Genomic DNA, 14,462 nt, shown 5'->3' with positions numbered 1-14,462 from the left:
CTTTAAAATAAAATACTTGATTATTTTTAAAGTTACGACTAAATGAGATAAGAGTGAAGAGTGATTGATTAAGAAATACAATTTGTAATTTATCAGTCTCCTTATACATTCTCGGTATTATATGTTGATATTTCCACTGAGGTTTAGAACCCTCCGCTTGTAAGAACCATGTGTGAAGACTCATTTTTCGATGCATAAAGATACTTATCTCTTCTCTGTAAAGCTAACAACTTAACTCTTTCATATAAGTGAAACAATTGAATCGAACAAATATTTCCTTACATTATCAATGGGATTTCTGCTTCAGTACAGTATATCCAAGTGAAGTACTGTGAAACTGACAACATGCAGTTATACCATTAATACTGACGAAAAGGGTATGTAGGTATTAGAAATTTAACGCAAGGAATTATAGAATTGCATTGTATAGGTACCTGATTTAGCTAACCACACATTAAAACAGGAAAACACTAATAATAAAAGCTTCTGAAAGTTCATATACGAGGGGCATCCTGAAAAAAAGCTCCAATGGTGCCTATACGCAGCACTAGTGGTCGGAGAGCGACACACACACATGCAGGCAGGAAGAAGTGGCATGTAGCTGTAATCTGGTACAGTTGCAATGCAGCCGTTTTAGGACAGTTATAGGTTAAAGATTGCAGCTCTCATAGAGTCTCCACCGACTGCGATGTAGCCTACATTACACGCTCAGAATTTGGCACAGAGCCACCAGCAATCGTGTAAGGTGTGCAGACCGGACGTCGTGAGTGATAGTATGGTCAGACAATGGTGCAGACAATTCACGGAACACCAATCGAATGTGCACAACCCCATACAGCTGAGTACACACAGGCCCTTTACATTACTTCAGGTGAGAGATCTTCGACCACTCCCTGTACAGCCACGGCCTTGAATGTACCGACTTTCATCTCTTTGTTTAACTGAAGAGGTTTCTGGCGGGGCAAGGATTTGACAGCTACAATGCGGTAGAGATAGTTCCAGTCTTTGCTGTCGGACACATATACCATGGGCATACCGTGCGCACTTAGCTTGGTAATTCAAAACATATCTCGTGCGACAAATACGAAGATGTAGCTCCCGTGTGACAGTAGATGCGCACTCTTATCTCCTGTTAGAACCCTGCCACTTTGCTCTGTAATGCAAATGGTTTTGATAGAAGTTGAAAAAAATCGTGGGAAATACATGATTTAATGTGGCGATCGGAATTATTCCATGTACGTATAACTCTATAGTTTCCTATTGAGTAAAATGTTGGAAAACTTGCATGTTCTATGTACACAAACATGGCCTAGAAAAGACAAGAATGTTAGATTTCATGGAATTTTTCGTTGTTTTAGGACATTTATTTAAAAAAAATCGCTAAAAACGCCAACAATTCGCATTTTATGCCAAATTCGAGTTATTATGATATTTCGAACGGGCGAAAAATGTGTCCAGACATCACAGCACATTCCTAAATATAACTTCGCAGCAATTACCATTTTTCACGGTTTTGGCGTTTGCGAAAATTCAATGTCCCTACTAATTGGAAATTACTTTCTGGCCACCCCTCGTATAAATCAGTAGATGGAAAGTGAAAATTTAGCAGGGCTGCCAGAGAAAAGTCAATTCTTGAAGAAAGTGATTTGCTTTTATGATTGAATGATTCGAGTAAATATGATATTAAAATATTTACGTATTTATTATTAGTATTTTATTTCATAATATTGGACATTAACCTTACTCAGTGAGAGATTAATGATCAACTCTCACGAGTTTAAACAGACAGAACAGAGAGTGGCGTTAATTTCATTGCAATACCAGTGTTGCAGTAAATTCGAGGTTGGGAGCATGCACTTGCCAATTTTTATAACGTTCACCAATGCAGATTTATGTTTCACTTTTTCGTGATAGTATTCAATATATATATATATATCCCATTTGGTTGGATTCTTCTTGATAACTAAGAATAGTGCAATGTCATTGTAAACGTATGTTAACTTGTGTGAAACCAGTAATAAGTCAGGATGATGATAAAAACCTTCGTAAGCACTGCTACATTAAATAAGGTGAAGTGAGCCAGAAGAGTAACAAAATTCGAGCAGCATATTTGCAGTCTAAAGCTCTTCTTCTTTATGCATGCGATTTTTGTTGGATGTTGCAGTCCATGCAATTTCTGTCGCATGGTGTAGTGATATACTTTGTCCGGTGGTGATATTCGAGAAAAATCGTATGTATCAATGGAACCTATTTGTTTCCATGTTCCTTCAGTTTGCCCAACAAAATGCCTTACTACGACGTCCGACAACTATCGGATGGCGCCACCCGCTCTTATCCCCCTCCATCTCTTGACAAGTCCCCTTACTACTTCAATACGGGCAAGAAAAAATCATAATTCAATGCATTTTTCACGTGATATTTAGAAGCTTAACCTTTACACCCCCGATGATACCATATGGTATCATCAGAGTAAGGTCGTACTGGCCCGATGATACCATATGGTATCATGGTGCTGATTACGAAATGGATGTGCTTTTTGGACCTTCATACTCTTATGTTTGCGTGGAAACTGACACAGGTCTGGAGCAAGCCTGGGAAATTCATATTGATGAATATCCCCCATCCCCACTCCACCCTCTCCGCAACATATCCATGCCACATTTCCGAACAGTTTCACATTTTGGCTCATTATTCAACTTGTATGGCACCCAGGAACATGTTACAATCTCTTTGGAAACGTCCATTCTTTGAAGAGAATACTAAGGTTTGTGCCTTCTCCCTAAAATAGCAGGAAAAGAGGGGCAAACTCCAGATTTTTATGTTGTTTTTTTAAATTGGAATTCAGTGGTCGCGCCCCCAAATCCCCCTTCCTCGGTTCGGCATTCTGAATTGTACTTAGTTGCATGCTATGATGTTTTAGCTGCAAAACAAAGCTTATCCGAAGTAGACTGTTTCCATACCGCCCGAGTTATAACAATTTTCCTCGAAAAATGCAAATTACCTATTTTTCATAAAAAAATCACATTTTGGCTTATTATTCAACTTGCATGGCACCCAAGAACATGAAACATGTTTCATTCTCTTGAGAAATGTCCATTCTTTGAAAAGAATACTAAAGTTTGCGCCTCCTTCCATGGACGTCCGCAGGATTTTTTTCCAGGGAGGGGCAAGGATGGTATTTTTTCCAGGGGAGCAAAAAGCCACATTTTCCCAATAATAATGTTGTTCCCTCAAAAAACATTGCTTAAATTTGAATTTATCATGTTCGTTCATTAACACATATTATTGTGGCTGAAATGAAATTATGTGTGTCAAATATATAATTTTAGTTGACTTTCATTTCCCGTGCCTTCCCCCTTCCGGACGCCCATGCCTCCTTCCAAATAGCGGGAGAAGAGGGGGTAAACTCCAGATTTTTATGTTTTTTTTTCATTGAAATTCGGGGGTCGCGCCCCCCCAAACCCCCTTCCTCGGTTTGGCGTTCTGAATTGTACACAGTTGCATGCTAGGATGTTCTATCTGAAAAACAAAAGTTATCCGAAGTAGATTGTTCCCATAGTGACAGAGTTATAACAATTTTCTGAGCAATATGCAAATTGCCTATTTTTAGTAAAAAACAGTTTCACATTTTGGCATATTATTCAACTTGTATGGCACCCAACAACATGAAACATGTTTCATTCTCTTTGGAAACGTCCATTCTTTGAAAAGAATACTAAGGTTTACGCCTTCTCCCCAAAATAGGGGGAGAAGAGGGGCAAACTACAGACTTTTATGTATTTTTTTTCATTGAAATTCGGGGGTCATGCCCCCAAGCCCCCTTCCTCGGTCCAGCGTTCTGAATTGTACACGGTTGCATGCTCTGATGTTCTATCTGAAAAACAAAAGTTATCCGAAGTAGATTGCTCCCATAGTGCCCGAGGTATAACAATTTACCTTGAAAAATGCAAATTACCTATTTTTCGTAAAAAAAAAAAAAACAAAATCACATTTTGGCTTATTATTAAACTTTTATGGCTCCCAAGAACATGAAACATGTTACGTTCTCTTGAGAAATGTCCATTCTTTGAAAAGAATACTAAGGTTTGCACCTTCTCCCCAAAATAGTGGGAGAAGAGGGGGAAAACTCCAAATTTTTATGTTTTCCCATTGAAATTCGGGGGACGTGCCCCCAAGCCCCCCTTCCCGGTCCGGTGTTCTAAATTGTACACGGTTGCATGCACTGATCTTTTAGCTGCAAAACAAAAGTTATCCGAAATAGATCGCTCCCATAGTGCCAGAGTAATAACAATTTTCCTCCAAAGAGTGTTTGATGTCAATGAAGACGAAATTCCCTGACATTTCCCTGACTTTTTTTGACACCTCAAATTCCCTGACTTTTCCCGGTTTTCCAGGTCTGTCGCCACCCTGTAATTCTACAATGCTTGAGGCTACATGGGCCATCTGCAAAGCTTTAAATACAAGTCCCATTATTAATAAACAAAATTCTGATAGCCAACTTTCAAGAATTTCTGTATTAAGGATCAGCCTTTGGCTGCAAGAACTACGAGGTTCACACTCATTTTGGAAATTCCAGCCAGGAATGTTTTAACTTACTGTAACTTGGTTTTATAAGGAGGGTCAAAGTTGCTTCATGTTTATGGATCAAAGGAAAGAACAGTTTTAAGGAAGAGAGACGAGATGAAAATAAAAGAGGAGATAGAAAATTCTAGAAACAGAAATAGAAAAAAAGCATATATCTAGATGGAATTAGGAAGAATGAATCAAAAAAGAAATTAAGAAAGAGAGAGAGAGAGAGAGAGAGAGAGAGAGAGAGAGAGAGAGAGAGAGAGAGAGAGAGAGAGAGAGAGAGAGAGAGAGAGAGAGAGAGAGAGAGAGAGAGAGAGAGAGAGAGAGAGAGAGAGAGAGAGAGAGAGAGAGAGAGAGAGAGAGAGAGAGAGAGAGAGAGAGAGAGAGAGAAAGGAAGAAGGAAAAGTAAAAAGTGCAAGAGATGAAATATTCATGAACAGAGAGACGGTAAACCCGAGAAATGAAAATCAAAAGCTATATGGAAGATACAAGAAAACAGAGTATTCACATGATTGCATAACATTCTTGCTCGGGAATAATGCAATGTCTTGAAGCAGAAGCAAATTGACCACATCTTTAAAGTTCAATATTGTTACCTATTTTTCCCCTTAACATCATTGTTACCACTGTACTGAGTACAATATTTATAACAATACATCCTATTTTTCACACATTGTAGTTTTTTGTTTATCATTTTTTCTTTGGCTCTTCTGATTTTCTCTGGGTTATTTTGTATAACTGGAAATTTTTCTAATTTGATGCAGTCTCAGTCCAATCCACCAAGCATGTGTACCAAAGTTGTCCAAACTTTGGCCCTTAAGCCACACCCGAGCCACCATATTATTTTTTGTGACCTACATTAGTACTTATAAAACTAATTTTATGCTGTAGCATTGTCTTTAGTGTGTGTACAATGTAATAAAGTCTACAAAAAAGTAAACAGGTAGGCCAATAGTCTAGAACTACAAAAATGGAAAAATGTTTTGTCTGGTTGTATAGTGGAATAACAAGCAAAACAACCTGTGTAGACACGAGACTCCTGTGGACAGCACTCCCGGGACGAGGGGAGGGAGAGAGTGAACTACGCTTCCTTATGGCCCGAGCTGAACGGAAGAAGGGAAAGCTGAACGGGGACTTTTCGTCCAAGGTTTTCTTCCTCGTGGTCGCTCTATAACACCCAAACCAACACATCTAAAAGTAGTATAAATTCGTATTTTAATATAGTGATGCATCTAACAATAGAAGTATCATCTAACTTTTATCAAGACTGGAAGATACTTTTAGAAACATCCTTACCTTCTTGTGGATCCTGCACCTTAAGGTCCTCTTGGACTTTGATTCCCAATGCTTCCACTGCTTCCCTTGTTGGAAGGGTCTTCAAAATGACAACTATATCTGCCACATTATGGCCTGTCATCATAGTGCCCTTTTTGAAGGACCCTACTTGCCGAACTTCTTCTAGTTGCTGGAAAGAAAGAGGGGGCATGATTAATGAACACTGCTACCAAATATACTCAATGCAAAAAGCCTAAGAATGTACTCTTCAAAACTGGCAACCTTGCATTTCTTTGGATTGCTTTCGTCACTGATTGTATTGATCATTAGAATGCTGCATGAACAACATTCTAGCAAAAAAAAATATTAAAGAGTTAGGAACTGTAGGAACCACAGATTATACACAGTGTATCATAATGTTCTTCGGAGTTAGGATAATTTATTACAAGAAGATTATTGCACTTACCACAACAAAATCAGCACCAGGCAAAACAATAACTCAAAAAAACAGTTTTTTTTTCACTCATGCCATCGCACCTTAGTTCACATGCCTACCCCTCCATGGAGCTAGTTGAGTGCATTTGTGAAAATAGTTGCTACACCTGACAAAATAGTTTTGTGGTATGGTTTGAAGTACGAATGTTTATGAAGAACCCACCACACAGTTTGTTTTTGCCCTACTAGTTCTGTAGCTACAAGTGTGACTGATTTCTTTGGGTTACGCAGAAAACTTGTCCGAACACGTTCCATGTCTTCTTTTTGACATTGTAGATGGTCGACCAGTTGAGTTCCACTTGCACAAGCAACCTGTTTTGACTGGTGCTGATTTTGTTGTGATAAGTGCAATATTATTCTTGTAATAAATTACTCTAACCCTAAAGATCATTATGAAATGCCCTTTATATATAGGAACAATATCAATGCATTGTTTGAACAGTCCAACACCATACATCAAATTCGTATTTGTTGATTTATTATACTTTTGGCTAATCGTGAAGATGAGGATAAGTGATGATATGATGAAACTGATGAAGGGAGACACACACAAAAAAAACAACCCATGTCCATGCTGGGATTCAAACCCGAGACCTCTGGCATTTTAGCATGCTAAGCTAACGGAGCCTCTGCCACGGAGGCCAGTATATTTGTGTTTGAAAAATGTAAAATTTTGTCACCTACATATGGAATAATTAACTTGAACACCACTGTAGATAATATACAGAGTTTAGAATATAATATAATGCAAATGAATAACTATAATATGGTAATTATATTGCTGTTTATAGATCTGGAAAAGACATGTGCAGAAATGTTAGTGGAGAAAACTAGAATACCCTACAGACCATACATGACATAATTCTTACCTATCTGAAGATTTTAGTGAAAAATATCCAATTTACAATTTTTGCATCAGTCAACACACAGCCATATGATCTATGGGCAAATTCTTAGATTCCCAATGAAGTCTAACTACATTATATGCCACTACAGTAGCTCAGGAATCATTATTCCTTAACACAACAGGTATTTAACACACATCCTGTTAACTGTCACAATACATTCGGCATTAACTACATTAATTAGTGACATTTTTTATATCCCTTTCTGTCAATTTGAGCATTTGGAAGAAAAATGCTGTCACAGACTTTTAAGATAGCCTGAATGGTGTTGCTCAAGAAAGTGAAGTTGTCCATGAAAATTAGAAATTTTGTCACTGAAATTTCACAGTAAGGGATTATTGACCTAGAAGCAAAACTAGCTGCAACTCACATCCTGTCATTCTTACCACTCAAGAACAAACATCCAGGGATGGAGTTTATTCCACTGAGAAAAATGTGAGAATTCACTGTGAATCACCCTGTATATATACATAGAAAAAACTGAACCAAAAAAATACTGTACACAGTACCTGCAATGGTCACACTTTACAAACCTATGCAATTAATCAGCTACATAGTTTAAGTGATAAAAATATCATTTCTTCAACAAAAACCTTTGACCACAACCACATGGAAAGGAAGGAGAGAGAGAGGGAGAAGTACAGTAACTGAAAGGAGACATAACAATTACAAACACAATCCTGGAGAGACTCTCCAAGTCTTCACTCCACCCACACATGAGCTGCTCTTGAGCATGACCTTGAACCTGTTTCCCTTAACCTCTCCCCCTCCTCTACTCCCAAATCACAGACCACCAGACATCAGCTCATCTGTTCCAGCACTTGTGGCAATCTGCAGGCCCACACACAAACACCCACTCGGCCCCAAAAGAGAGCCATTTCCCCACCCACAAGTCAAGTTCAGCTCTGGCTGTTTACACATCTTGCAGAGATTTCTCTCAGTATTCCCTCCCCTTCCTCTCTCTTGCTCATCCAGTGGATTGGCCACCAGCAACTTACTAGGACACAAAAAAAAATGCATCAGAAAATAAACCCATTCTGAAGTGGCATAAAAAAACATGAAAAAAAAGAGAGGCAGAGAAGAAAACCACATGATCATAAAAATTAATGTTCAGTTCTTAGGAGGCAATGCTCTCTGTCACACATGACTTTGAAGTCATTCTTGGCACAGGAAGGAGGGCAACAGCCCAGCAAGGATACTCAACTGGCAATATAACTCAGCTATCTTTCCCTTCCCTACAACCTCAGTCTTCTTTCTTTTTATGCATTTATTATGGTGTAACTATTCTTTATTTGAATATTTCATGTGCATCGAAATGTGAAAAGAACTACACTTACACAAGCATCGAAATTCCCTGGTGCCACAATCAAATTGTCCATAACACCTTGAATTTTAGTGACTAGATTCAAAATTGATGTTTGCTCCTGTGGTGTAGGTGACAAGTCAGTGTTCCTCTTCAACAATGCCTGTAAGTACAAAAAAATCTTAATTGTTATCAAGTAACTGTATTTCTATTTTTTTTCTGATTCTTATTTACACACACACACACACACACACACACACACACCTAACATTATTTTCTTCTTCACAAAGCCATAATTTAGCCAAAAATGTCCTAAAACCTGCAGAAAGAAAATATTGAACAAAAATCTGCTCCCACATTCCCCTCTTTTTGATGCAATAGAATACTTAACATTATTTAGTGAAAAATAGAAAGTACTTTCAACCATGATAATATGATTTACAATATTTCACCAAAATATCATTAATAATGTGCTAAGCCTAACAAACGTATTTTCAACAAATGACAATGGCTGCTGATGATCATGACAAACATCACAGATTTTTGATTATCATAATATTTTACTTCTATATTTGTGATCCTGAAATAGATGTAAGGTAAGGCAGTTAGGTCCAGTCCTTCCTACATTACATATTTACTTTTTTTTTCTTCTGATAATTCATTTGCAAATACTGGTAGTAGATATGTATTAGATATGCAGTGTTCAAATACAATTTTGCTTTTGGGGGTGCCAAGGAATGTTATCCATTTCTGGATCTAGGTCTTCATGCACAACGATAATTATATATTCCTACAATTAATTACTCAAAGAGAACATTACAATAATATAAAATTCATACATTTATTTCCTGACACAATATCTCTCCCATGTACTCATTGTTCCACTACTTGTTGTAATGAATTTTCATTTCTTGTGAATTGTTATCACAATTCTTTTTCTAACAGTCATTCTCTCATTCAACAGAAAAGATAACTCCTTTTATTTGTTCAATTTTTTTTACACAATCCACTTTTTAAAATAACTATGGAAAGTAGTTTCAACTATGAGAAACGTGAGAATGATGAAATTAGAATCCTTGTAATGGTATAAATGTTCTACAAAAAAATGTTTGTACACCAGAAGTTTTGGGGGCATGAAAACATATATTCATTTGCTGTATTTTTTTACGGCAATTTTCTGTCAATTCTGGTCAATGGCAACAATGAGGATGATTGATGATCAGATGAAATTGATGAAGGGACACAAATAACACCCATGTCCAGTTTGGAATTCGAACCTTGGAAGTTTGGTGACAAAATCGAAAGTTGACCACTTAAGCTTTAGCTGGACATTGGTCAACGTCAGGGCAGCTGTTATTGAATTTTCCTCTCCTTTCGATAAACTACTTCGATATTCGAAAATCTGAAAATTTACACGTGCGTAGAATTCCTTCTAGAGCATTCACGTGAATCTTTGTGTTTTGCTTTTGATGTTGTCCAGATATTCTCAATAGACATATTCATAACATTTCCCACCCGGTAAATGAATAAAGATCCTGTCAGTACTTGCTCAGAATATTGTAGAATGAGTTTTCACAGGAAACTGTGAGGAATGCAACAAAACCAGGTGAGGAGGGTAGGATGAGGTCTTTCGTTGGTAATCATCTGAAGGAGCAACAACTGGAGCTATAGATTTATTCGTTTACCGAGCAGGGTAAGTTACTTTTCATCCTAACCTGCCATTCTCTTTGCTCAGTCAGAAGTACTTAAATCTAATGAGTTTTACATTAATACCTAAATGCTAAGCTAGGTACACACATCTGGCCCCTTTAGGGCCATCTCTACCATCAAGTGCTACAATTGGTGGGGGTGAGCAATGCCCCTTGGTTCGATCCCCGCATTCCAAAGGCTGGAACGCTACGTATTGCTTTGTACTTTCAGTAAGTCAATAGGCTTATGTAGTAATGAAACTGATTTCGGCAAAAGTTCGAAAGTCGAAGAGAGATGAAATCAGTTTTTTTCCCCAGAATGACAGTGACAAGTTTTGGATTTCTTCCGCAGCATGTAGTCTGTTCTAAAAAAGCACACTAATTGAAGTTGGTGTCCGAGTGTAGTTGTGTGTCTGAATCTTGTGTTTTCAGTGTGATGAAAGAAAGGAAAACAACCGGTCAAGTTGTGAATCCCGCGAAGAAACATGTTGTCACTCAAACATGTACACAGATTTTGAGATAAGCTCAATACAGTGCAAGGTGCTTTCGTATTTTTTCAATTAAAGAGCTGTCCATAGTAGGGAAGATATTGACGGATGTCAATAGTGATGACGACGATCTCCCCATTTGAAGTTAAATCGCCTCTTGTGACACATTGAGTTCGTTTTTGGGAAGCAAATTTAACAGAAGGCACTCATTGACAGGGATGATATTGTCTAGCGCCGAAAATACCTCCAGTTCAAAATTCAAAAAGGAACTGCTGAATCAAGATAACAAAATACATTACTTGCATGAGACGTGGGTAAATAATGTGATTATTATCGTCTATAGTGCAGGAGAAACAGAAAGAAATATAAACAACCTCCTTTTCTTCCTCGGCTTATCTTTGTCTAGCTTCTGCCAAAACTGGCGGCATATTGCACAAAGGAGAAAACAATACTCTGTATGTCAACAATGTTGGGAAAGGGCCGCAACAAAACCAAAAGGCTTGTATTTACTGAGACAGTTCTCTTACTCTCTTGTAAGTTTTCCTTTGGCGTTGTTGTCGTACTGTTAACCCAGTGTCAGATAATGGCGTAGAAATATGTTCATTCTTCAACAAGAACACATTTTTAATCACTTCACGAAACTTTCATATACTTCAGTGTGTACATGTATCAGTTAAAATAGGAATATGTATTTTCCATGTTACTTAAAATTAAAGGTCGGGTGAAGTGCCAGTGAACAGCATATGATGGCCACGGCATTCACGAACAGGTGAGACAGTTTGTTTACAGAGGGTCGTAAGGTTTGTGATTGAGACTGTAGAATTTCGCTTCTAGCCCTATGGATGCTGGATGGGCCAAATTTAGAGAGAAGCGTGACAAAAGACCACCCCTTGACGATATGTAATGCCCATTTCCAATTTTTTTTAAAAAAGCCTGAAATTACGCAATATTTTTGAAAGTAGAAATTTTGGGCAAATTTTGAAAATGGTATACATGTGAAGGCATGACATACTGAAATTACAAATGATAAAAAAATGACAACTGAAATATCATGTGTAGTTTTCAAGAAATGGCACGTTAATTGTAACCACATGGTGCTGGGAAGCCAGCTTCTTGCCCGATGAGGAATGCATAAATTAGAATACCGGAAATGACACTTTCTGTCTTTTAGTAATGCAACTAATATGTGCATTTTAATGTACTAATTTGCAAGTAATTATGTTATGAAAAGTGGGTTGTATAAAATGAAGAAGCTTGTAAGTTGTCACTGTCTGACACATTCTTTTCACATAGAAAACATTGTATGCAAATGCAGAAGATAAAGGAAAGTACGGAAATAACAGAATAGTCAAACCTAACAATACAACCCTACTAAAACATAAGAAATATAATTATAAAAGCATGAAATTTGGCCTTCGTACCTACTCATATAAGCATATAGCAGCAGGATGTAAAATGTCATTCTATAAACAAAATGCAATTTATCCGGAAACCTTTTCAATATATATGTAAGAATTCAAGCTGAGTACATATCTGTACCTTGATAATCACAACCTGGGAAGAGGGACAGGGTTGCAATGTATTCTGAAACAGTAAATTTTTTGCACTTTTTGTTTAACAGGAACAGTATAATTTAAATTGTTATTGCAATTTGAAAGGTATTACTCTATTAGTCAGTTCATTGTAACTAAAATCACTTTCATGTCATAAAAATGATTGATTATAGACAGAGACCTGAAGTAAACTGCCTATCCTAACAGGCACCAAAAAAAGCATTTGAAATATTTTTCCACCTCTTCCCCCAGACAACAGTAAGCGAAAACTGTCTTTTGTACTAAAAATGTCAAAATTGTGAGTAAAAGGCAAACATATGTAACAAAGATATGAAGGGGCACAAAATTGTATTTACCTGAGTAAATGCATTTTCATCAGGTGCAGGTTTAACACGGGGGAATGCTGACTCACATAATGCCAGGTCAAATGGCAGTCGAGGGACAAATGGCTTCACTTTGAAAGGACCTGGTCTCCCCATGCCCCTACCAATGCCACCTCCACTGCCCCCACGACCTCCACCTCGACCACGAACCATTTCTACACTCTGGAAGAAAAAAGAAAATTCCAATTTTATTAATTTTTCACTGGTTTTATTAAAACAAACAATGCTAGAAACTGGTAACAAGTGAACTTTCTGTCATTTAATATGTCTGTAAATTTATAACATTCAATTCAAAATTAATTAATCATACAAATAGTCATTGATCTACTTCTCTAGGACTTCCATCTACATAAAATAACTTTAATATATTTCAATATTTTTGTAATGTTCATTTCCATCCACTGTAAGAACGAAGTTAATATAAACAAAAAAACAATTTGGTATATCTGGTGTTATTTTACCCATGCATATATTTTGCAGCTGTACAGCTCATAATAGAAGGTCCCACAACTTGAGTGGCAAAGACTGTAACGGTTCAGACTGCTTTGATTTTTTTTTTAATTCTCCTAGTAGGAAGACTAATTATTAGGGCTGAGCCGATACCGATGTATCGGTATCGGAAAGTATCAGTTGATATTCTTGCACCGATACTAGCCGATACCATTGTCTTTGAGATGCTAGAAGCGTTCCCAAAGACAAAATTTCTTCCTTTTCAAAGGTTCATTAACTTTTTCCAACTTATCTTTAGCTTTGAAAAAACTGAAAAATACGTACATGTGCATTTGTTAGTTCAACGTGGACTCAAGTTCCGTGAATGGCAAATACGTGACAAAGAATCCATACGCTGATAAGACTGGCGGTCAAGTATCTTGCAAATCAAGGGTAACGTGAAATTATCGCCATAGGATAAGTCTACCAGGCTTTGTTCCCAAAGGTGCGGTCTCGTGTAACAATAATCCCAATAAGGTCCCGGTGCCAAGAAGGCACCTGATGTATTGTGGACATCTCTCTCCTTAGACCTCTCCCGCAGTCAAGACAGCCATCTCCCACGTGGTGGACGTGTCTTGGACATAGTACGTAGCATATTCCTTTAAATTCAAATACCTGGGCTAATCCCCTTTTCCTTTCTAACATTAGACTTTTGTTTGTCCCGACCTGCATAAATGGGTCTCAGCAGCATGTTTCGACACAGGGACGCATCAGGGGAATAATGTTCTTTGAAGGACAGATGATGACAGGTACTTTCTGGAACATGTAGTGATGGGTTTGAATTTTCCTCTACACCAATGGATAGAACTATGCAATTACTTTCTTTTAGAAGTAATTTGCCGAAAGTATACATGTCGAAAGCAAAGTCATGTCGGAATATCACTGTACTGAAGTCAATCACCTGATATAGAAGCAAGAGACTGGTCTCAGTCTCCCAGATGGCGTAGTGAAAACGTCATCGCCTTGTAATCAAGGGGTCCCGGGTTCAACGTGGAGGCACATATAGGTTCGGATCCCACTTTAAACTGTAGGTTCAGTCCTGATTAGCCTTACTGTGCATAAAGTGGCCTTAAAACAATCAGTCATTATTCTTTCCTTACATTTCATTTACAAATTTTTATTCTCTTTGTTCAAGGACAAAAACGAGATTGATTTTACGTTACAGCTTTATTGTTAGTTTTAGACGTTGTGTCCGGTCGGGGCCGGTAAATCGCCAACAATTCTTGTGTTCACAGATGTTTTAATGTTAGTTTGGGAAGATTGATCCCTTAGTTTTAGAGGAGGTTGAAGAGGCATGATCTCAATTTTCAACAA

The 14,462-nt window shown here is 37.6% G+C and overlaps 1 protein-coding gene across 1 annotated transcript in view; it reads right to left on the bottom strand.

The window, feature by feature from the left end:
- LOC146004382 (interleukin enhancer-binding factor 2 homolog) overlaps positions 1-14,462 on the bottom strand; it is a 29,479-nt gene that overhangs the window by 8,632 nt on the left and 6,385 nt on the right. Inside the window, exons 2-4 of the mRNA XM_083143189.1 lie at positions 12,633-12,821; positions 8,582-8,710; positions 5,866-6,034 (exon numbers count right to left, since the gene is read on the bottom strand). Of these exons, the coding sequence (XP_082999315.1) occupies positions 5,866-6,034; positions 8,582-8,710; positions 12,633-12,812 (478 nt within the window). The 5' untranslated portion in view covers positions 12,813-12,821. The remainder of the gene's footprint in view (positions 1-5,865; positions 6,035-8,581; positions 8,711-12,632; positions 12,822-14,462) is intronic.

This window comes from Lepisma saccharinum, chromosome 1 (assembly GCF_977018435.1).
Source record: "Lepisma saccharinum chromosome 1, izLepSacc3.1, whole genome shotgun sequence".
Taxonomy (NCBI): domain Eukaryota; kingdom Metazoa; phylum Arthropoda; class Insecta; order Zygentoma; family Lepismatidae; genus Lepisma; species Lepisma saccharinum.
This window is presented reverse-complemented; position numbering and strand designations above follow the sequence as displayed.